Source organism: Heterodontus francisci, chromosome 13 (assembly GCF_036365525.1).
Source record: "Heterodontus francisci isolate sHetFra1 chromosome 13, sHetFra1.hap1, whole genome shotgun sequence".
Taxonomy (NCBI): domain Eukaryota; kingdom Metazoa; phylum Chordata; class Chondrichthyes; order Heterodontiformes; family Heterodontidae; genus Heterodontus; species Heterodontus francisci.
This window is the reverse complement of record NC_090383.1, coordinates 118,531,048-118,555,940: the sequence shown is the minus strand read 5'-3', so window position 1 is coordinate 118,555,940 and position 24,893 is coordinate 118,531,048. Positions and strand designations below refer to the sequence as shown.

The 24,893-nt window shown below is 43.5% G+C and overlaps 1 protein-coding gene across 3 annotated transcripts in view; it reads left to right on the top strand.

Moving 5' to 3' along the window:
• Positions 1–24,893, top strand: part of LOC137376636 (collagen alpha-1(XII) chain-like) — a 268,726-nt gene that overhangs the window by 28,961 nt on the left and 214,872 nt on the right. For 2 of the 3 annotated variants that reach the window (XM_068045570.1, XM_068045571.1), the window contains exons 4-11: positions 1,430–1,576; positions 2,492–2,548; positions 5,304–5,567; positions 6,204–6,368; positions 7,506–7,679; positions 10,956–11,246; positions 12,453–13,055; positions 14,651–14,923. The exons of the other annotated variant lie outside the window; for it this stretch is intronic. In XM_068045570.1, coding sequence (XP_067901671.1) covers positions 1,430–1,576; positions 2,492–2,548; positions 5,304–5,567; positions 6,204–6,368; positions 7,506–7,679; positions 10,956–11,246; positions 12,453–13,055; positions 14,651–14,923 — 1,974 coding nt within the window. The remainder of the gene's footprint in view (positions 1–1,429; positions 1,577–2,491; positions 2,549–5,303; positions 5,568–6,203; positions 6,369–7,505; positions 7,680–10,955; positions 11,247–12,452; positions 13,056–14,650; positions 14,924–24,893) is intronic. 3 annotated transcript variants of the gene reach the window in all.

Below are 24,893 nucleotides of genomic sequence, written 5' to 3'. Positions count from 1 at the left end.
CGTGGGTGTTGCGGGGAAGGAGATGGGAGGTGAGAGATAAGGGGGTGGGGGGGGGGCGTGGTTAAAGCTGACTTGATCATCTCTCTGCCATTGAGAAAGGTTAAGATCAGCCAGGGTTCCAGCTCCTGATTGCGATCTAGAGATCCCTGTTGAAAAGTATATGCATGTGGCTGGTGAGTGAGAGCTGACTGTATATGACTAATTTGAGACATGACATGTGGTGAGTGTAATGTGCTTGGGAGGAACAGGTGACTTTGGATCTATGGTTCTCCAGCACTGGGTGTTTTCCTTGCCACTTATCTGGGTATGTTGTAGACTAATTGATAGAGATTGGTTGCTGAGATTAGTCAACAATTCCCATTATCATTATATCATGTGTCTGCCAGGATGGTAGAAGACAAATTATTCGACCTGTGTTCTTTTTGCGTCTGGTAACTCTTATGATGCTTCCATGGTCCAATAGTCTGCTGACATTCACGGACTTTGCTCATTCATGAAGGCTGGTCACTTGAAATCTAACGCTGCTGCCAGATGTAGAGCAGTGATAGGAGGAGACTTAAAACATGAGGGTGGGGTCAATTCAAAGAGGGCACACTTACTGGTCCCAATGGCCTGTCCCTGTTCATAAATTGCCCTGTAATTGTTGTACCCCAGCACCAACCAACTGGGTCCATCTTCCGACTGTTTGCTTGCAGAGTCTATGCAGGCCTATTGGTTCTTCATTTTACTACATGTAGTCGTTGCTATGGAATCAATACAGCCCAGAATCTTTTTCAACATGTTGAAAAGCCCATCGGTAATTTTATTCTAACTGTTCTGTCTAGAAACTGATAATTGCTGTCTTATACCACATCCAATTTTACTTCCGATCCCATTAGATTTTTCCAAGCATGTTAGGTTAAAATAACCCACCAGAGTTTATTGTAGTTTTATAACAGCCACAAAAAATATGGGGAGGTGGTGGCATAGTGGTGCTGTCACTGGGCTAGTAATCCAGAGCCCAGCCTAATGCTCTGGGGACATGGGTTTGAAACCCACTACAGCAGATGATGACATTTGAATTCAGTTAATAAATTCTGGATTAAATTTAAAAAAGCTAGTCTAATCGTGGCCACGAAGCCATTGTCGATTGTTGTAAAAGCCCATCTGGTTCACTAATGTCCTTTATGGAAGGAAATCTGCTGTCCTTACCTGGTCTGGTCTACATATGACCCACAGCAATGTGGTTGACTCTTAACTGCCCTCTGAAATGGCCCAGCAAGCCACTCAGTTCAAAGGCAATTAGGGATGGGCAATAAATATTGGCATAGTCAGCGACTCCCACAAATGAATTAAAAAAATGTTCCACTGATATGTCAGATATCATTTGCAGCAGTTTTTTTTTAACATGTGCCTTTCTTGTCTTTTCAATGCATCATATGTGCTACAGTAGATGGATCTCCAAGAGAAATTATATTGCCCCAGGGTGCAAGCAGAACCACGTTAACAGACCTTATTCCCGATGTGGAATACATGGTGACGTTAGTTGCCTTTGACCGTTCATCGGAAAGCGTACCAGTCTACGGACAACTCACAAGTAGGTACAAACTGCATCTTATGGGTTGAGGGTGTCAAAAAATCTGGGTCCATGCATATATGGTACAATTTACAATACATGTATGTCATGCTATATTCATGCCAACTTTTATACTGGTTAATGTCCTGATTAAACAGCATAAATTGGGGAGATACTTTGGTCTGAATCTAGAGGCTATGAGTTCATATTCCATCAATGAGAACATGTGAAAGTGAATTAAATAAATCTGGTAATTTCTGGGCTAGAATCAGAACAAAAAGAAAATAGTTGTGACAACAGCTGGATTGTTGTAAAAACCTGATTGGTTCACTCGTGTCCTTCAGGGAAGGAAGCCTGCTGTCCCAGTCTGGACTATATGTGACTATCTTTGCTCCTTCTCAGTGATGAATGCATACGGGCATGCAAATAGAATGGAATGGGTGGCGCAGTGGTTAGCACTGCAGTCTCACAGCTCCAGCAACCCAGGTTTGATTCTGGGTACTGCCTGTGTGGAGTTTGCAAGTTCTCCCTGTGACTACGTGGGTTTCCGCCAGGTGCTCCAGTTTCCTCCCACAGCCAAAGACTTGCAGGTTGATAGGTAAATTAGCCATTGTAAATTGCCCCTAGTGTAGGTAAGTGGTTAGGGAATTGAGGGGATGTGGTAGGAATATGGGATTAATGTAGGATTAGTATAAATGGGTGGTTGATGGTCAGCACAGACTCATTGGGCCAAAGGGCCTGTTTCAGTGCTGTATCTCTAAATAAATAAAAAAATAATAATCTGCTTCACCAATGTTTACTCCCCCTATTACTTTGAATACACCACTCCCCACAGTCCATTGCAATGTTCAGTCCTGGGATGTTTAGTAGTGGCTAATTAATGGAATATAAATGAACATATTTGCTGGTTTACATTTTTATTTATTTCCTTCCTAGTTCAGTCAGGTCGCGCACCGACTAAACGGCCAAAGAAAATAGAAGATCTTTCTCAAAGTAAGTTTGATGGATTTATTTTCAGTCTCCACTGTCTCCTCAGACATACTTATAACTCATCTACATGTACAGATCAAGAATCTAAAAAGGCAACAACATGTATTTGTATTATCTTAGTAGAACAAGGGCAGCAGATGCTTGGGAACACCACCACCTGCAAGCTCCCCTCCAAGCCACACACCATGCTGACTTGGAACTATATCGCTGTTCCTTCAGCGTCGTTGGGTCAAAATCATGGAACTCCCTTCTTAACAGCACTGTGGGTATACCTACCCCACATGGACTGCAGCGGTTCAAGAAGGCAGCTCACCACCACCTTCTCAAGGGCAATTAGGAATTGGCAATAAGTTCTGGCCTTGCCAGTGATGCACTCATCCTGTGAATGCATTTTTAAACAAGCAGATTTAACCTAGTAAAATGTCCCACGGTGCTTCACAGGAACATTACCAAACAAAATTTGACACTGGGCTATGTAAGGAGATATTGGGATAGGTCACCAAAAGCTTAATTGAAGAGTTAGGTTTTAATGAGTGTTAATTGATGAGAGTGAAGTAGAGAGGCCGAGCGTTTTAAGAAGGGAATTCCAGAGCTTAGGATCCAGGTAGCTGAAGACTCGTCCGCCAGTGGTGGAGCGATGAAAATCGGGATGTGCAAGCGGCCAGAATTGGAGGAGTGCAGAGATCTTAGAGGGGTTGCAGGAAAAGGGAGGGGTGAAGCCACAGCGCTTTTTGAACACAAGGATGAGAATTTTAAAATTGGGGAGTTGCTGGATAGGAGCCAATGTAGGTCGGTGAGCACAGTGGGTGATGGGTGAATGGAACTTAATGCCAGTTAGGATATGGGCAGCAGCAGAGCTTTGAATGAACTTAAGTTTATGGAAGGTGGTAGATGGCAGGCCGGCCAAGAGAGTGTTGGAATAGTTGAATCTGGAGATGATATGGCATGGATAAGCGTAACAAACTATATTTCTCCCTAATAGTACTTGAAAATAAAGCCATGTTGGGATCTCCAATACTCTCGTGTTGCCTATTTTCAGTCTTGCTGTCTGGGAAAGTGACCTTTGGTGTGTCCCCTCCCTCCTTCACTTGTAGAGTTGTGTTTAGCTGAAGGTGGCTCCATTCTGGAGTGCTGAACGCCAGCTGCTGTATCATTGGCATCATTGGATTTTTTTGAAACTAGCTCCCTTAATCTGATAGGACACGTGTAGATCCGTGTTCGTTTGGTGATGATGTATGCTTCCTGAGCTACGAGACGATTATATTGTCCTGCGTAGATGATAGAAGGAGATCTGTAAGTCTGCTATCAGCGATACACCTTCAGTAAAATAGTGATTTTGGAATAATCCTTTACAGAACAGTGCTGGACACTGTTCCGTCTGGAAGTGGGAGCTGCATTAGATCAGTGTTCTCCAATACATTAGCCACTAGCCACATGTGGTTCATTGTACATTCAGATATGGTTAATTGTATTTCTGAGTAGTATGTGATCTCAATACTCACTTCTGCACGGTGTGTGTGCAAACTTTTAACGCGTTTGTTGATGAACGATAAGATGAAAAGCAGAGGGTGTGAGTGTTTTTTGATTGTTATGAGTGCTTTACTTCTTGCTTACTGAATGGTGGGAGATGTTTAAGTCAATTGTTTAAGTTCTTAGGCAGGTTGCTGTTGTAATTTGAAATTTTCCTTATTTAACCAAAATGAGCAAACTTACCATCCCACTCACTGTCATACCATAAATAGGAGGACATAAAGCATCGGCAAGGAAGGCCCATCTGACCCCAGTAGCCTGCTGCTTCCACACACTGCATGCAAATTACTCGACCACAGACTCAACCAAACACTTTGAGTTTTCTGTGGAAAATTTCTGCAAAGTTTCTCCCTTTTCTCCTCACAATCAATGTGTGAGTGTGTAACGCACTTTCTACCAAACACAGTGAATGGCTAAAACAGAGTCAATGTATCAAAACCTGTAGCTACTCGATGATTTCTATTGGATGATGCTGGAGCAGACAAGTAGACATGCAATAGCACATTGGTCACTTGGAAAAACTCTGACGGTTGTTGCATGAATGAGCCTCAATCATGTGGCTGACCAATTAAAACTTGTTTGGGCAATCCCATTGCATGTACATAAGCATCGCAGGATCATATGCAAAGAAAGAGGCCATTCGGTCCATTGTGCCTGTGCCGGCTCTTTGAAAGAGCAGTCTAATTAGTGCCATTCCCCTGTTCTTTCCCCATAGCTCTGCCATTTTTTTCTTTTCAAGTATTTATCCAATTCCCTTTTGAAAGTTGTTATTAAATCTGCCCTTTTAGGCAGTGCAGTCCAGATCACAACAACTCACTGTGTAAAAACTATTCTCCTCATCTCCCCACTGGTTCTTTTGCCAATTACCTTAAATCTGTGTTCTCTGGTTACTGACTCTCCTGCCAGTGGAAACCATTTTTCTCTATCTGTTCTATCAGAACCCTTCATGTTTTCAAACACCTCTTTCAAATCTCCCCCAACCTTCTCTGTTCTGAGGAGAATAATCCTAGTTTATCCAATCTCTCCACATAACCAAAGTTCCTCACCCTGGTACCATTCAGGAAAATCTCTTCTGCACCCTCTCCCAGGCCTCTCCACCATCACATGCTTCATACCTGCCATTTTATGTCTCTGTTAGTATCTACTTTGAGTGTCTGTGACACTGTATATGGGCGCTGATTCACGATAACTTCTGTCAATAATCTGTTGTCTCCTTCTGTCCTTTCAGAGTGCTCACCCTCTGCCGTTGCTGATTTGGTTTTGCTGGTCGATGGATCATGGAGCGTGGGGAGGGCAAATTTCAGAAGAATCAGGGAATTCATCTACTCCCTTGTTTCTGCGTTTGAGATTGGAGACGATAAGACCAGAGTTGGAATTGTGCAGTATAGTTCAGATACACGGACAGAGTTCGACTTAAACAGATACAACCAGAAGCTGGAACTACTGAATGCAGTTACTAATCTTCCTTACAAAGGAGGAAATACCATGACTGGTAAAGAATGTCATTTCTATTCCACTTGCAAGTGTCTCAGTTGTTATAAACTGAGATTGAAAAACAATGTCAGGTTAGAGTAAGTTACAGAAGCTCCTCCTGAAAATATAATGAATACCTGTGTGAGAGTAACAGGCTAGAATCTAATCGATGGTGTATATATAAAATAATGGATACGTGGGAGTGAGCTACAGGCTAGAATTTAATCAAGGGGCTCGGGTGGTTTTATACATAATATAACAGATACCCCGGGTGTGAGTTACAGGCTGGAATTTAATCAAGGGGCTCGGGTGGTTTTATACATAATATAACAGATACCCCGGGTGTGAGTTACAGGCTGGAATTTAATCAAGGGGCTCGGGTGGTTTTATACATAATATAACAGATACCCCGGGTGTAAGTTACAGGCTGGAATTTAATCAAGGGGCTCGGGTGGTTTTATACATAATATAACAGATACCCCGGGTGTGAGTTACAGGCTGGAATTTAATCGAGGGGTTCACAGGATTGAAATGTAGAGAAATGGGAATGACAGGCAGGCATTAATCTCTCAGGAACTAAACTGACTGATGTGAATAAAACCGCTGTCATTGATTCAAGTGATTGATTTATACTTGACTAATTTTGGGTTTGTAGGTGATGCCATTAATTACTTGGTACAGAACACCTTTAGCGAAGCTGCTGGAGCAAGAAAATCCTATCCCAAAATAGCAGTCATCATCACAGACGGCAAGTCTCAGGACCCTGTGACAGAAAGTGCTGAAGCTCTACGCAATATCGGGGTTGAAGTATTTACATTGGGTAGGTTGCTTTTATACTTTGAATTCTTTTTTATTTAGCCCAAAACCACACATACTTACCTTCCCACTCATACTATAAATCATGGGTAAGACTGGGTTCATCCTCCACTATCAACCTGCTGCTTCCATGGACTGCATGAAAACTGCTCTATCATAGATACTAAGTGTCCAGTGGAAAATTTCTGCAGAGTTTCTCCCTTTGCTGCCCAAGATAAATAAACCAAAGTATACATTCGACCCCACATCCAACCTTATATACCCAAGAGCTGCTGCTTTCTTTGGCATGATATCTAATATCTATAATGTCCAAATCCATCCTTGACTTGAATACTTCTCCCACATCTGGGTATCCTCTCTGGCACATTTCTCTCACGTTCCTGGACAGAATACAGAAAAAGTTTCCTTTCTCATTGGAAACTGTCCCTTCACCTACAGCTGCAATCCTTTCCCTCACAAACACTCTTTTCTTTATTTGATCCTGATCACATGGATCATTGCTCCTCATAGTTTTCTTTTCTCATTCATTCCAAGTTCCAGATGTATCATCCTACATATTTTATCCTCTCCTTTCTTTGTACTGCCTTCTGCTCTAACTTGCTCTTTTCCAGAAACGCAATACTGTGAAACTCTTTTACCTTTCTGCCTTGCTGTGTGTAAATTGGCTGCAGTGTTTCCCAGTTAGCGACTACACTTCAAAAGTACTTCATTAGCTGTGAACTGCTTTGGGACATCCTGAGGTTGTCACAGGTGCTATAGAAATGCAAATCTTTTTCTTTCTAAGGCATTCTAAGCACCACCTAATTAGTTCTTCTTGATTTACTTTGTTTCCTGTTATTCTTTTTAACTTTCTGAATTGTGAGCCGATTAATTAAATCTGCCTATGAAATAACAATGACTGTGCCTTAGAATAATTCCTTGGATATTGAAATCTTTGGTACGTTTATTATAGATGTGATAGATGATATATATATGTGAGCGGGAATAGGATAAATAAGGTACCCACGAAAGCATAGTAAATATGAACGCTGACCTGCAAATGATGCTTCATGACAGGATTTTTCTCACTAATGCTATGCACAAAAAGAGCTAAAGAAAGTCCTTATCCACTCCAGATATCCTTGTGCTTTCCTTCCCTCAGGTATAAAGGGAGCAGATTTGGAAGAATTGCAACTGATCAGCTCCTCTCCCTTAAACAAACATGTTTTCACGGTGGCGGATTTTGACAAAATCCAAGACGTCCAGAATGAAATAATTAGCCTGGTGTGCTCTGGCATTGAGGAGCAACTCAGCGATATCATCAGTGGGGAGGAAGGTAGGAATTTTTAACAGGTTCATCGGTGATGAAAAGCATGTTCCTTAACACTTGGATTGAGTATTAATTGTCCATGTGCCCAAGTTTTTTTAAATATTTGCCCAGAATATCTGCGGGGGCACAGGTGGGGGGCTTCTAGCCAGAGATTGGTGGTACGTCAGAGAAACAGCCGTAAATGGCTAAAAATGCCCACGAGTCACGCTTCTCCAGGGGTCACTAACTTTCTGCCAAAGCCACAGCAGAAGAACTGGAAAACTCAGTCAAAATTTCGGGACATTGTGTGTTATACTTCATTTTGATTCTGACAACTTCCTACTCCATTGTGAATTTTGGGAACTGAGGTGAGAGATGTTTGTATAAGGGACATTTTTCTGCTTCTGACACTGAGGGAGTGAAGATGAAATACTGCTGCTAATATTCCCTTTGCCAGTGGTACTGCCTCTCTCCACTCTGCCACACTCAGTGATTGCCCCTAATGCTGCTTGCATATCTCTTTATATTAGTTGATCTTCTGCCACATAAACAAGCATACATTTCCTGCTGTGGATGCCTGATTTTGGGGCACCAATTGGAGAGGGCCGTGGCAAATGGGAAGGAGATCCATTACGTAGGCATCCAGTTGCCAGGTTGATCCATCAGTCTCATGCCTTGGTTTTCCATTCACCTAATTTTTCTTTCTCAATTCTTAATCCACTGCCCCTGCAGCCGTGATAAAAGTTGCTAATGGTTTGAGTTGCCGTTTGGAGGTTTTTAAGGCATTTCCCTTTAATTGATCCAATCCCTTTATGTTGGAGCATTAGTGTGCTCCAAATCTGCACCTGTCGCTATGGTAATTAAATGACCTCAGAAATCGGCTGCAAGCATCACATTTCCATTTACAGTTGAGTCTTTCAGTCATAAATCTTGCCTACAGCTGTAAGTTTTGGTTCTAAGTTCACTCTTCTTGGATGTGTCCCTGCTCCAAGCGGTAATGATTGTGCAACGTTATTCCACATCCTGTGGCTGTTTGAGTGAGTTTGCCAATTGGTAAAATGTTAAGGGACAGTTTATTTCCATAGCAGCATAAAACAAAGACAGCAACTTGCATTTATATAGCACCTTTAATGTAGTAAAATATCCAAAGTTGCTTCACAGGAGTGCTATCAGATAAAATTTGACACCAGCAACATAAGGAGATATTGGGTGAGATGACCAAAAGCGTGATCAAAGAGGTTTTAAGGAATATCCTAAAGGAAGAAAGAGAGATAGAGAGGCAGAGAGATTTAGGAAGGGAATTCCAGAGCTTAGGGCCTCAGGAGCTGAAGGAACGGTTGCCAATGGTGGAGCAATTAAAATTGTGGATGTGCAAAAGGCACATTGGAGGAACGTAGAGATCTCAGAGGTTTGTAGATTTGGAGGAAGTTACAGAGATAGGAAGAGGTGAGTCCATGGAGGGATGTGAAAACCAGGAGGAGAATTTTAAAATCAAGGAGTTGCTGGACTGGGAGACAAGATAGGTCAGCAAGCACAGGGGTGTTGGGTGAAGGGAACTTGGTGCGAGTTCGGATATGGACGGCAGAGTTTTGGATGAGTTCAAATTTATGGAAGATGGTAGATGGAAGGCTGGCCTGGGGATTGTTAAAATAGTCATTGGAATAGAGGGAGTGCTGCACTGTCAGAGGTGCCATTTTTGGATGAGACATTAAACTGAGGCCCTGTCTGCCCCTTCAGGTGGACCTGAAAGATCCAATGCCACTGTTCTGAAGAAGAGCAGGGGAGTTCTCCCCAGTGTCCTGACCAATATTTATCCCTCAACCAACATCACAAAAACAGATTTATCTGGTCATTATAATAAAAGCAAAATAATGCGAATGTTGGAAATTTGAAATAAAAACAGAAAGTGCTGGAAATACTCAGCAGGGTCACAGACCTGAAACGTTAACTCTGTTTATGTCTCCACAGATGCTGCCAGAGCTGCTGAGTATTTCCAGCACTTTCTGTTTTTGTTTCATTTTACCTGGTCATTATCACATTGCTGTTTGTGGGAGCTTGCTGTGCGCAAATTGGCTGCCGTGTTTCCTACATTACAACCGTGACTACACTTCAAAAGTACTTTATTGGCTCTTACGCACTTTGAGACATTGTGAGGTTGTGAAAGGCACTAGAGAAATGCAAGTTCTTTTTACTCAAGTCTAGAGGTAACAAAGGCATGGATGAGAGTTTCACACCTACCCAGAATTGGGTCTAAACTACCCAAAAACCTTTCACAGAGGATCCTTAGAGCTGGTGAGACAGGAGCTGCAAGGGCTTGAAGGGAAGATGTAGAGGGAGCTTTACTCTGTAGGTTAGCTCAGATACTCACTGGGGACGTGTAAAGAAAACATTTAACCTGTGCTCTATCTGATCCAGGAATGTTTGACAACAAAATCACGGTACCATACTTCTTGCCCCGTTCCCGCCAACATTCTGTTCATTGCGAATTTGGACTGGCCAAGAAATCAGCAACCACCCCTTCTGCCTGTAGGGGGAGCCTTGTTAGTTTATGTAGATCGGGGTCTTGCGATGCAAGTGGGAACCCAATGTCACCTTGATGCTGTGACATGTTACCCTGCCCAATGGAGCTCGATGTAAGCTGGCCAAGCTAGTGGACTTTGAAACGAAAGATGGAGGCCTCTTGGAAAATGCTCCACCCTGGCCCTAAAATATTCTCTCCCACCTCCATGATTGCCTGGCCCTCCGCATTCAGCTTGGCTGTGTAGTGGAACCACCAGATTGTATACCTCCCCGCTGCCTGTCAGCACTCCAAATGTGCTGGAGCAGCTTGTTGCCAAAATTGTAATGAGGCCCAACCATGATCCCTTGGCAAAGTCATCGTGCTGGTGGTGTCGCTGAGAAGAGACTGAACAGCCTGAGGGTGACCTGATAGAGGACTTTAAAATTATGAAAGGGTTTGATAAAGAATCTATTTCCATTTATGGGGGAGTCCAAACAAGGGGTCATAAATATCAGACAGTCACTGATAAATCCAATAAGGAATTCCAGAAAACCCTCCTTACTCAGAGAGTGTTGAGAAAGTGGAACTCGCTACCACAGGGAGCAGTTGAGGCAGTAGTCATGTGGAGCATAAATGCTGGCATGGAGCAATTGGGCCAAATGGTTTGTTTCTGTGCTGTAATTTCTACCCTGATGAACAAAGTCAATCAAAAAATTAACCCCATAAATCTTTTTACGTCTATATTGCATATATAGAGGATTTCAAGGGATGTCTTTAATTCCTTACTTTTCTTGAACCAACAGTGGTCGAACCACCTTCTAATCTGCAAGTCTTGGAGATTGCGTCGCAATTCATGAAGATCACTTGGGATTCATCGCCTGGTCAGATCACTGGCTACAGACTCCACCTCATTCCTATGGTGGCAGGCATTAAGGAGCAAAGCATCAATGTTGACTCCAGGACCAGAACTGCAGTGGCCAAAGACCTCACTCCTGAAACTGAATACCATATTAATCTATATGCCATGAGAGGTCTGGCATCCAGTGAGCCTGTAACCACAATGGAAACGACTCAGCCTGTTGAGGTGTCAGTTGGTAAGTTGACATTAAGTTGACATTAAGTTACCCTACAAGATCCAATAAGTACGCATCATGCATGCAGAGAAGGAGCAAGTTGTGTTACTTTCATATTGTGCCCATTCACTAACACAGAACAAAGGAACAGAAAGAAAGACAATCTTTGCAGAGACGATTTGAGAGCCATGTAGCTCAGCTGGTTGAGTATTTGAGGAGGATAAAAGGAGTAGTACATCTAAGGAGATTCATAAAAAAGACCGAACGTAGGAACAGGAAGAGGAACAAAAATATAAGTCAATGGGAATCAGGGAAAACTCTCCACTGGTTGGAGTCATACCTAGCAAAAAGGAAGATAGTTGTGGTTGTTGGAGGCCAATGATTTCAGCCCCAGGACATCACTACAGGAGTTCCTTCGAGTAGTGTCCTCGGCCCAACCAGCTTCAGCTGCTTCATCAATGATCTTCCCTCCATCATAAGGTCAGAAATGGGGATTTTAGCTGATGATTGCAGAGTGGTCAGTTCCATTTGCAATTCCTGGTCGCACGTTTATCTCTAAATCAGAAGATTGTGGGTTTAAGCCTCATTTTAGCACATATGCAAATAACAGACAAGAAAACACCCACATCTCGCCTGTGCCATATAGCTGTGATGCTTTATGCAACTTTGAATTGACCCCAGGAGGTCTCAGCAATTAGACCCTGTGTCTTAAAGGGGATCAGAGGTTTACACACAGCCATGTCCTTTCACCAGAATAATGCATCATTTAATCCTCTAAAAGAAGTCTTGAAGACTGTGGAAGGTTAAAATAGACAAGATGTTTCCACTTGTGGGGGCGACCAAAACTAGGGTCCGTATATATAACATAGTCACTAATAAATCCAATAGGAATTCAAGAGAAACTTCTTTACCCAGAATATGGTGAGAATGTGGAAATCACTACCACATGGAGTGATTGAGGTCAATAGCAGAGATGCATTTAAGAGATAAGTACATGAGGGAGAAAGGAATAGAAGGATATGTTGATAGAGTTAAATGAAGTAGGGTGGGAGGGAGCTCGTGTGGGACATAATCACTGGGCTGAATGGCCTGTTTCTACGCTGTAAACTCTATGTTCCATGGTACTTATGAAGAAATCACTTACCCCGAGACATCTAAGAGAGCTGTTAACAATGTTTCTGATCATGAGAAAGTGACAGCGGATTTTATCTCTTTTGACTCCTGCAGAATGTACCCTGGATTCTAACGCACAAGCTGACGTTGTCCTGTTGGTAGATGGCTCCTATAGCATTGGCCTGAGCAACTTTGCCAAGGTCAAAGACTTCCTGGAAACCTTGGTCAAGACATTTCAGGTTGGGCCCAACCGCATCCAGATTGGGCTGGTCCAGTACAGCCGGGAACCCCATACAGAGTTCACCCTCATGAAACACTCGACTCTGGAGGATGTGGTGCGGGCCGTACGCACTTTCCCCTACAGGGGAGGCTCCACCAACACCGGCAGGGCCATGACCTATGTGAGGGAGAAGGTCTTTGTCCCGGAGAAGGGGGCCAGGATCAAAGTGCCACGGGTAATGGTGCTGATCACAGACGGCAAGTCCTCTGATGCCTTCAAAGGCCCCGCCCTGAGGCTGCGAGAAGCGGGCGTGGAGATTTTTGCGGTGGGAGTCAAAGACGCAGTGTTCAGTGAGCTGGTGGCCATCGCCTCACTTCCCGAAAACACTCACGTGTATCAAGTGGATGACTTTGACTCTTTCCAGCGAGTGTCAACGAAGCTCACACAAACCCTGTGCCTCAGGATCGAGGAGGAGGTGAAAGCCATCAGAGCGCGAGGTGAGTGAGCTGGTGGAATCGTGACTGGAAGCATTCACATTATCCTTTATTGGAGGATAATGTTCACATGCTCAAAAAACATAAAAAAGGGGATAGAAATTCATCTCTGGCACTGGCGCAAAATAGGTGGCATCACATTGACCCCTTTCCTGCCCAGAATTGGATGAATGGAACCGAATAATGGGTGGGGCTGATAACCAGCACTGCCAACCAAGATGAATTTCTACCTCAAGCACTCTTTCTTTTAAAGGTTCTATGAAAAAACTGTCTTCGACTTTTTGAACGTCTGTAGTAGACACATCCCAGTTGTACCTGAAACTGTGAAATAGCACCATGCAATATTGGTTAACAAAAGCCTCAATCTGCTTGTATGAAATTTTCTGCCCACCATTTAAGAAAGTCATTAACCCATTCACAGCTGGTCTATCAGCATCTGAACGAGGAGCATCTGGGCTAAGATTTTACATCCAGAAACTTCAGTTTCACTTCTGACATGGTGATGGTCCTGTATTGAATATGAATGAATTCGTTTATTTTAAAATTATTTCTTGGGATGTGGGCATCTCTGGCCAGACCAGTATTCATTGTCCATCCCTAATTGCCCTTGGGAAGGGGGTGGTGACCCTTCATCTTGACCCACTGCAGTCCATGTGGGGTAGGTATACCCACCGTGCTGTTTGGGAGGGAGTTCTAAGTTTTTGATCCAGTGACAGTGAAGGAACGGCAATATAGTTCCAAGTCAGGATGGTGTGTGACTTGGAGGGGAACTTGCAGGCGGTGGTGTTCCCATGCACCTGCTGCCTTTGCCCTTCTAGGTGGTAGAGGTCACGGGTTTGGAAGGTGCTGTCGAAGGAGCCTTGGTGAGTTGCTGCAGTGCATCTTATAGATGGTACATGCTGCGGCCACTGTGCATTGGTGGTGGAGGGAGCTGCAAATGGTAAATATTCCATCACACTCCTGGCTTGTGCCTTGTAGATGGTGGACAGACTTTGGGAGGCAAGAGGTGAGTTATTCACCACAGAATTCCCAGCCTCTGACCTGCTCTTGTAGCTACGGAATTTAAATGGTTGGTGCAGTTATGTTTTGGTCAGTGGTGATCTCAGGTATGTTGAAGGATTCAGTTAAATTAGAAAAGAAATTTCACACTAATGTGTTAACAAGTAAATTGCTAATATCGCACATCCTATTTCAAGGCAGGAATGTCTAACAAGTGACAATTCTGTTTGGCTTACTTGTTTTTCTGGCAGTTGGTACCCAATATTGGAAGGAGTGAATTGTCTCATTACTTTTTTATGAGAACAGTGATGATTTTTCTCTCAATGATCAGCATTTAATTTTTCTTTTACCTTATTGATAAATGATGGAGTATTGATTAAACTGCCTTGATCCAGTGAAAGACCAAGAACTGGTGTGTTAATACAATGTGTTGGAGTTTAAATAAATATGACAGTGCAAATCTATGGAGTCAAAAATTATCCCTGTCGTCGTCTCCGAAAGTCTTCACCCTGATAAGCACATTCACTGAAAAGTTGAAGGTACAGATTGATTATTCCGACAGAATTGATAATAATTGGTGTCTCTTTCTCTGACCATAGCCTTCACATCGGCCAAGGATCTGAGGACCTCTGATGTAACCTCTAGTAGTTTCCGAGTGAGCTGGGCAGGAGCTGGCCCAGACGTGCTATCGTACTTATTGAGCTATAAGGTGGCAGTGGGCGGTGACTTCACCTCCATCCGAGTGCCCGCAGATCAAACAACCAGAGTCCTGACTGACCTTCTACCTGAAACGACCTACCTAGTCAATGTGATCACAGAATATGCTGATGGCAGCAGCCTTCCTCTAGAAGGAGAGGATACCACCCTTGAAGGTACTTTATAACTGTGCGCTATGGTAGTGTAGTGGGTATATTACTAGACTTGTAATCTGTGGAATAGGAATTCAAATCTTATCTATGGTAGTTTGAGAATTCAGTCTTAAAATTAAAAGCTAGTACCACTAAAAATGACTATGATTGCTGTAAAAACCTAACTGGGTCACTGCTGTTCTTTCGTAAGAAAGACTCACATTTATACAGTGACTTTCACGACCACTGCACGTCTCAAAGTGCTTTACAGCTAATGAAGTACTTTTTGAGCTGTAGTCATTGTTTTAATGGAAACATACTGTCCCAATGTGGTCTCAGCCTGTATGTGACTCCAATTCTACACTGATTCTTAATTGCCCTCTGAAGCAATTTAGTTACCACCTGTGGGTTATTCGGATGGGCAATAAAGTCCACCTTGTCAGTATGTCCATGTCCTGAATAAAAGTTTAAAAAAAACACTTTTTCATATGTAGTTACTTTCTTCAAAGGGCATTAGTCCTCTCCTTGTGTTATATAAACATCAAAGTTTACATTTTCATAAGAAGAGTAATGATTTTTCTTTCAATGATCAGCATTTGATTTTCATTTTATAAATGATTAAACTGCCCTTTTCCTATAAAAGAATAAGAAAAGCATTAGAGAAGGTAGTGGAAATCTGAGATTGATAGATTTTTGTTGGACACGGGTATTAAGGGTTATAGAACCAAGGTAAGTAAATGGAGTTAAGATACAAATGAGCCATGATCTAGTTGAATGACGGAACAGACTTGAGGGGCTGAAAGGCCTCCTCCAGTTCCTATGTTCCTACAATAACCTGTGTGTTGACACATCAATATAAATATTACTATCAGTGCTATTATAAATGTTTCAGTGATGATAATATTAATGACACTGTTAGTTATCAGTGGACTGTGTGTTGTGGGACCGAGCTGCACACACCTAGGAGTTCCCAGATTTCAGATCACATTGAGTTTGTGGATTTCAGCTGGGCACAGTGCGGGTCATAATCACTGCCCTCAGTTGTCCTCGGCTAGGGAGCAGGTAAATCAACCACAGTTCACCTTCCTAATTGTCCAGTGAACCCTTGGTGAAAAGTGTGTGTGAGTGTGCGTGTGAGAGAGTGCGTGTGAGAGAGTGCGTGTGTGTGTGAGAGAGTGCGTGCGAGTGTGTGTGTGTGAGTGTGTGTGTGTGTATGTCTGAGTGTGTGAGAATGGGTGTGAGAAAGTGTGTGTGATTGTATGTGTGACAGCTGTGTGAGAGTGTGTGTGTGCACACCAAATGAGGATGGGATCAAAGGTGGCTGTGGTGCCACTCCTCTGTGGACTGTACCAGATAGCCTGTTCCCACCCTCCCAGCAGTAAAGTGCAGGGTCTGTTCGCACCTTTGCAGTGATGTTGATGTTTTAATTATGTGCTGTCTTGCATAAAAGTGCAGACACATGAAACTAAAGCCTGTCTGCACAGCTTCTTGCCACTTCGGGGATGGTTGGAACTGAAGAGAATGAATTTGACTTTGGTTCTTCCATACCAAATCAGCTTGGCTCCTGGTGTGGTGATTATGGTTCATTATTATCAAACTTCATTGGCTTCCCCAGATTATTCCATGACATCCCACCACAATTTATTAATTGCCCCCTCCCCCAAAAAAACTAATCTCGTGATCCCGAGCAACCCCCCACGCAAAATTTAAACCTTTAACCTTCAACCCCTTCCCACAATCTCCTCCATCAATTGCTTTAGTTTTCCCTGTTCCCCACCGACCACCCTGAAAAATTAGCTGCTGCCCCGCTCCCCCAACCAGTGTTCCGCCTCGTATCTCCGAATGGAGATCCAAAGGCGCGGGAGTTCCGGCAACCGGCCGGAATATCGCAGCAGGACGGCCATCGTGACAAGGTAAGTATTTATTCCTTTATTTAAATAAATTTAAATATTTTAATGAGGCTTCCATTGCCGAGCGGCGGGGGCCGGGCGGGGTGGTGGGGGGTCGGTTGGGGGGTCTGCCAGAAGCCATCGCTGCCTCCGGTAATGTGGGGCAGGGCCTTCCCGGTGTCGAGGCCCATGGTGGGTCTCTCCCGGAGGTATTTTCCGGGCCCCCCTGCCATGACCCCCAATGTTAGGGGGCTGGTAAAATCCAGTCCTTTGTTCCTCTACAAATTACATTGAGATATCTTTCTGTTTGGGAGAAGTATTGTGCAAATGTAAACTGTATTTATTGTATTGCACCCAAATTTGTATTCCATCATCCCCTTTTATTTAGAAATTTCTTCCCTCGTCCCCTGAAGAGATCAATTCATGAAGGGAATGGCTACTGGGTGTTAGAAACTCCTTGGCGGAATTCTTTGCCCCACATGCCTCTAGGAGCAGGCTGGCAGGTGGTGGGGAGAGGGTGAGGTGCCTGTTGCCTGCCCGCCTCTGCTGGTATTTTATGAATGGTGGGGTAGGCGTCAAGTGGCCTGCCTTCCCTTGGCCAATTGAGGCCCTTGTGGCTAATTAGTGGCCACTTAAGGGTTTCTTCCTTCGTTGCTGGTCATAGAGTCATAGAGCACAGAAACAGGCCCTTCGGCCCATCATGTCCATGCCGGCCGTCAAGCACCTAACTATTCTAATCTCAATTTGCAGCACTTGGCCCGTAGCCTTGTATGCTACGGCATTTCAGCCTTTTCAGCCTCTCTTCATAGCTGAAATGCTCCAGCCCAGGCAACATCCTGGTGAATCTCCTCTGCATCCTCTCCAGTGCAATCACATCTTTCCGATAGTGTGGTGACCAGAACTGTACACAGCAGTCCAGCTGTGGCCTAACTAGCATTTTATACAGCTCCATCATAACCTCCCTGCTCTTATATTCTATGCCTCGGCTAATAAAGGCAAGTATCCCATATGCCTTCCTAACCACCTTATCTACCTGTGCTGCTGCCTTTAGTGATCTATGGACAAGTACACCAAGGACCCTCTGACCTTCTGTACTTCCTAGGGTCCTAACATCCTTTGTATATTCCCTTGCCTTGTTAGTCCTCCCAAAATGCATCACCTCACACTTCTCAGGATTAAATTCCATTTGCCACTTCTCCGCCCATCTTACCAGCCCATCTGTATTGTTCTGTAATCTAAGGCTTTCCACCTCACTATTTACGACACCACCAATTTTCGTGTCATCTGTGAACTTACTGATCATACTTCCTATATTTACGTCTAAATCATGAATGTACACTGCAAACAGCAAGGGTCCCAGCACTGATGCCTGCGGTACACCACTGGTCACAGGCTTCCACTCGCAAAAACAACGCTCGACCATTACCCTCTGCCTCCTGCCACTAAGCCAATTTTGGATCCAATTTGCCAAATTGCCCTGGATCCTGTGGGCTCTTACCTTCTTAACCAATCTCCCATGCGGGACCTTATCAAAAGCCTTACTGAAGTCCATGTAGACTACATCAACTGCTTTACCTTCATCTACACATCTAGTCACCTCCTCAAAAAATTCAATCAAGTTAGTTAGACTGGTATTTTACCACCGGCGGGGTGGTGGAGGGGAGGGTCGTGGGTAGAGCCTACATCACGTGGTGAGGCCTGCCAGTATACCCTGGCAGCCTGACTGGGCTTGGGAGCGGAGGGCTCCACGGAGGGGCCCCCAGGCCGCCCTGGCTTAATCCTGACTTTCCAGCTGGGGAGCGGGTCCACCACTTCCGTGTTAAATCCCAGCCTCTGATAATGCTCCTGTGTGATGATTCTTCGGCAGAAAGCTTGAATGATGAATATTAAACTGTGAAGGGCAATTCTGTCTTTATCCCTTTTTTTATACACACACACAAGCCAATGGACACGGACCCCAGTGTACACACACACTAATATATACACATGGCAATGTACACACATGTCAATATATAAATGCATATGCACACACGCCAACATAAGAACATAATAACTAGGAGCAGGAGTAGGCAATTCAGCCCCTCAAGCCTGCTCCGCCATTCAATACGATCATGGCTGATCTCATCTCGGCCTCAACTCCACTTTCCTGCCCATTCTCCATAACCCTTCAACCCATTACTAATTAAAAATCTGTCTATCTCCTCCTTAAATTTTCTCAATGTCCCAGCATCCACCGCACTCTGAGGTAGTGAATTCCACAGACTCACGACCCTTTGAGAGAAGTAATTTCTCCTCATCTCTGTTTTAAATCTGCTACCCCTTATCCTAAAACTATGACCTCTCATTCTAGATTGCCCCACAAGAGAAACATCCTCTCTACGTCTACTTTGTCAATCCCCTTAATCATCTTATATACCTCAATTAGATCTCCTCTCATTCTTCTAAACTCCAGAGAGTAAAGGCCTAAACTGCTCAATCTCTCTTCATAGGGTGGCACAGTGGTGCAGTAGTTAGCACCGCAGCCTCACAGCTCCAGCGACCCGCGTTCAATTGTGGGTACTGCCTGTGCGGAGTTTGCAAGTTCTCCCTGTGAACCGCGTGGGTTTCAGCTGGGTGCTCTGGCTTCATCCCACAGCCAAAGACCTGCAGGTTGAAAGATAAATTGGCCATTATAAATTGCCCCTAGTATAGATAGGGGAAGGTGGGGATGTGGTAGGAATATGGGATTAGTGTAGGATTAGTAGAAATGGGTGGTTGATGGTCGGCACAGACTCGGTGGGCTGAAGGGTCTGTTTCAGTGTTGCATCTCTAAATATAATATAAATATAAGACAAACCCCTCATCCCTGGAATCAATCTAGTGAACCTCCTCTGAACTGCCTCCAATGCAACTACATCTCTCCTCAAGTAAGGGGACTAAAACTATATGAAATACTCCAGGTGTGGTCTCACTAATGCCTTGTACAGTTGCAGCAATACTTCCCTACCTTTATATTCTATTCCTTTAGCAATAAATGCCAAAATTCCATTTGCCTTCCTTATTACCTGCTGTACCTGCATGCTAGTTTTCTGATATTCATGCACGAGGACACCCAGATCCCTCTGCACCGAAGCACTCTGAAGTTTCTCTCCATTTACGTAATAATTTGCCTTTCTATTCTTCTGACCAAAATGGATAACCTCACACTTATCCACGTTAAACTCCATTTGCCAAATTTTGGCCCATTCACCATATCCATTTTTAAATTTCTTATTTCTTTATTGCAACTTACTATCCCACCTATTTTAGTGTCATCTGCAAATTTGACTATAGTACCTTCTATCCCTGCATCCAAGTCATTTATATAGATTGTAAATAGTTGGGGCCCAAGGACCGAACCCTGTGTCACCCCACTAGTTACATAGTGCCAACAAGAAAAAGACCCATTTATCCCGACTTTCTGTTATCTGTTGGTTAGCCAATCCTCTATCCAAGCTAATAAATTGCCCCTAACCCCATGTGAACTTACCTTGTGTATTAACCTTTTGTGCGGCACCTTATCAAATGCCTTCTGGAAGTCCAGATATACTACATCTACAGGATCCCCATTATCCACTTTGCTTGTTACATCTTCGAAGAACTTTAGCAAATTAGTCAAACACTATTTACCCTTCATAAAACCATGCTGACTCTGATGGATTGTGTTTTGACTTTCTAAATGTCCTGTTATTACTTCCTTAATAATGGATTCTAACAATTTCCCAATGACAGATGTTAAACTAACTGGTCTATAGTTTCCTACTTTCTGCCTCCCTCCCTTTTTAAATAAGGGATATTAACTTTTTTCCAAAGCACTGGAACCTTTCCCGCACCAGGGAATTTTGGAATATTATAACCAATGGATCCACTATCTCCACTGCCACTTCCTTTAAGTCCCTAGGATGTAGGCCATTAGGCCCTGGGGACTTGTCTGCCTTCAATCCAAATAGATTGCTCAGTATTCTTTCCCTTGTGATGATGATTGTTCTAAGTTCCTCTCTTTCTATAACCTCTGCATTACCTGTTACTATTGGGATGGTACTAATGTCCTCCACCGTGAAAACTGAGGCAAAATACTGATTTAGTGTCTCCGCCATTTCTGTTTTTCCCGTCTATTACCTCCCCAGTCTCATCCTCCAAGGGACCAACATTCACTTTAGCTACCCTCTTACCTTTTATATACTTATAGAAGCTTTTGCTATCCATTTTTTTTATTTCGCACTAGTTTTCTTTCATAATTTATCTTTGCTCTTTTTATTATTTTTTTAGTAACCCTTTGTTGATCTTTAAAAGTTTCCCAATCTTCCAGCCTGCCACTGGCCTTTGCAATATGGTATGCCTTAGTTTTTGTCTTTATGTTATCCTTAACTTCCTTGCTTAGCCATGGATGTTTTTTCCCCTACTTAGAATCTTTCTTCCTCTCTGGAATATATTTTAGTTGGGAGGAATTGAATATCTCCTTAAACATCTGCCACTGCTCATCAACTATCCTACCTTTTAGTCTTCCTCCCTAGTCCACCTAGGGCCAAATCTGTCCTCATGCCTATGTAATTACCTTTGTTTAACTCCAGAACACTAGTTTGGGACTCCTGCTTCTCGCCCTCAAACTGAATTTGAAATGCTGGCATGGTATGATCATTCTTCCCTAGAGGATCCTTAACTATGAGATCATTAATTAATCCCAGCTCATTACAAAATACCAAATCGAGAATAGCTTGCTCCCTGGTTGATTCCACAACGTATTGCTCCAAACATGCACACAGAGGCTAATGCATGCATACACTCCAATGTACACACTAACCTACACACACCAACATGGACAGATGCCAATATATTCATGGATATACACACACACACCAGTGCATGCATACACCACCAATGTACATACTCTAAAATGCACACATGCCAATGCACATACACAAACACATTTTCCAGCTGGGTGGTGTGGAGGGGGCGGGGGGTGGGTGGGGTGGTGGGGGGGGACTAAATAATGATCAAAAATGGGAAGCCAAATTTTCTTCTTCCTGTGGCTAATCCAGAATTTCAAGTACTCCAATACAACACAACTGAGATCAGGGGGCTTTATGCCAGGCCAGAAATAGAATCCATGACCTCTCCTACTCCATACCTCACATCGACACACTGCACTATCCAACTACTCACCATCTACCTTCAAAAAGCTCATGGAACATGTGAATACAGGAAGTAGGAGCAGGAGTAGGCCATTCGGCCCCTCGAGCCTGCTCCACCATTCAACTAGATCATGGCTGATCTTCTACCTCAACGCCATTTTCCCGCACTATCCCCATATGCCTTGATATCCTTAATATCTAGAAATCTAATGATCTCTGTCTTGAATATACTCAATGACTGATCCTCCACAGCCCTCTGGGGTAGAGAATTCCAAAGATTCACCACCTGCTGAGTGAAGAAATTCCTCCTCATCTCAGTCCGAAATGTCCCCCTCTTATTCTGAGACTGTGTCCCCTGGTTCTAGACCCCTCCCAGCCAGGGGAAACACCCTTCCTGCATCTACTCTGAGCCCTGGAAGAATTTTGGATACTTCAATTAGATCACCTCTCATTCTTCTAAACTCCGGAGAATACAGGCCCAGTCTCCTCAATCTCTCCTCATCGGACAATCCCGCCATCCCAGGGATCAGTCTGGTGAACACTGTTGCTTTACATAACTGCTGATTTTCATTAAACTGGAGACCAAGGGAAAAAACCCAGTGTGAACTCTCTATGTGAGGTCTCCAGGGGCTCACTGCAATCATCCCCTGGCAGCCAACACCAAATAAAGTTGACCCGTCCAATCTCAATAACACAACATCTTCTGTAATCTTGTCTTGTGCCCAGGACATGTGAGTCTTTTGTTTGGAAATGTGCACGAATGCATAAGCTTGCAAATGAGCTGACCTTGGGGTAGTGGCGGGGAGGGAAAAATTGCTGTCATTTCATGCCAGCTAAACAGAAGTGCCTCTTAGGTTAAACTTAAGAAACAAGACAGCCAGTCAATTCTTAAGTTTAATTGTAGGAAGCATACTAAACCACCACAACATTGCAGTGACTCGAAGAAAAGGTCACCTTTGTTAAAGAAAAAGTGCAGATCTTGGATGGCAAGCCTGCCTTGCATTCTTTCACATAACACGCATCTACCAAAAGAAAAGGAAACTAAACAAAGTGAGATTGTTTCAAGAAGTTTTCACAAAAGATGGAGCTGATACAGACTGTGCCACTGAGCTGTGTCATCTGCTGAACCTGTACCCACTCTAATTATTAAGGTAAATGTCCCCCCAAGACAATCTCATAGGAACAGGGGAGGCCATTCAGCCCCTCAAGCCTGTTCCACCATTCAATTAGATCATGATTGATCCGGATCTCAACTCCATTTTTCCTCTCCCAACCCTGTGACCTACCTTCCATGTTTGACCTCAGTTTACTGTCAGCACTTGATGTGATAGGGTAGTGATGAGGAATATAGACCGGTAACCCAGTGGTCGCGACATTAAGTTCCACTGGGGCAAATTATGAAACTGACATCAGCAAGAATTTGTCATGTTGCATTGGAGAAAATTGGCTACAGAAGTTGCTGGATTGTTGTAAAAACGCATTTGTTTCTGGATATTCTCTCCTTCAGGAAAGGAAGCGTCTTGTCCTTGATGCATTCTGGTCTCTATGTAAATCCTAATACCCTCTGACGTTAGCATAGTAAATCACTTGGGTTGATTCTGTGCCACTACAAACGTGTTGGGCAATAAATTTTGTGATGCTCACACTTCAAAATCAAATTTAACAATAAAACGTCAGCAGGGTTCACAGTTCAAGGAAAAAAACATTTTAAAAAATTCAGCTACGAACACCTAATAATCTCTCAGCACATGTTCTATATAAACAGTATTCATTCGTACAAGTATGACATGATGTTTATACAACCTGTTAAGTTAAACTCAAAATACACTCAGGACAATATGGCCATGCTAATTGATTTTGCTCCACGAACATAAATAATTTTAGTTACAAGGTTAGGTTGGAAAAGCTGTGTTTGTCCTCCTCAGAACAAAGGAGATTGAGGGGAGATTTAATAGAAGTGTACAAGATTATGACAGACGTAGATAAGTTAGACAAGGAAAAACTGTTCCAATTAATAGGTGATTAGGGGATACTGGTTGAAAGTTTTGGGCAAATGATTCAGGGGAAATATGAGGAAGCACTTTTTTTACACAGTGGGTGGTAATGACCTGGAACTCGCTGCCCACAAGGGTGGTGGAAGCAGAGATGATCAATGACTTCAAGAGAAAGTTGAATGGCCACCTGAGAGAAATAGACTTGCAGGGCTATGGGGATCAAGCTGGGGAGTGGGACTGACTGCATAGCTCTGTGGAGAGTTGGCATGGACTCTGTGGGCCAAGTGGCCTTCTTCTGTGCCTTAAATTACTCCATGACTTTCTGTAGCCCATCCATTTAGTTTCTTCATTTTGAAGACCATCAGTTTTCCACATCACTTGACCATATATCGGTGCTATTCACCAGCAATTCACAATATACATTAATGATTTAGATGAAGGAACTAAATGTAATATCTCCAAATGTGCAGATGACACAAAACTGGGTGGGAGGGTGAGTTGTGAGGAGGATGCAGAGAGGCTTCAGGGTGATTTGGACAAGTTGAGTGAGTGGGCTAATGCATGGCAGATGCAGTATAATGTGGATAAATGTGAGGTTATCCACTTTGGTAGCAAGAACAGGAAGGCAGATTATTATCTGAATGGCTATAAACTGAGAGGGGGGAATATGAAGCGAGACCTGGGTGTTCTCGTACACCAGTCGCTGAAGGTAAGCATGCAGGTGCGACAGGTGGTAAAAAAGGCAAATGGTATGTTGGCCTTCATAGCGAGAGGATTTGTGTACAGGAGCAGGGATGTCTTGCTGCAGTTATACAGGGCCTTGGTGAGGCCACACCTGGAATATTGTGTGCAGTTTTGGTCTCCTTATCTGAGGAAGGATGTTCTTGCTATCGAGGGAGTGCAGCGAAGGTTTACCAGACTGATTCCTGGGATGGCGGGACTGACGTATGAGGAGAAATTG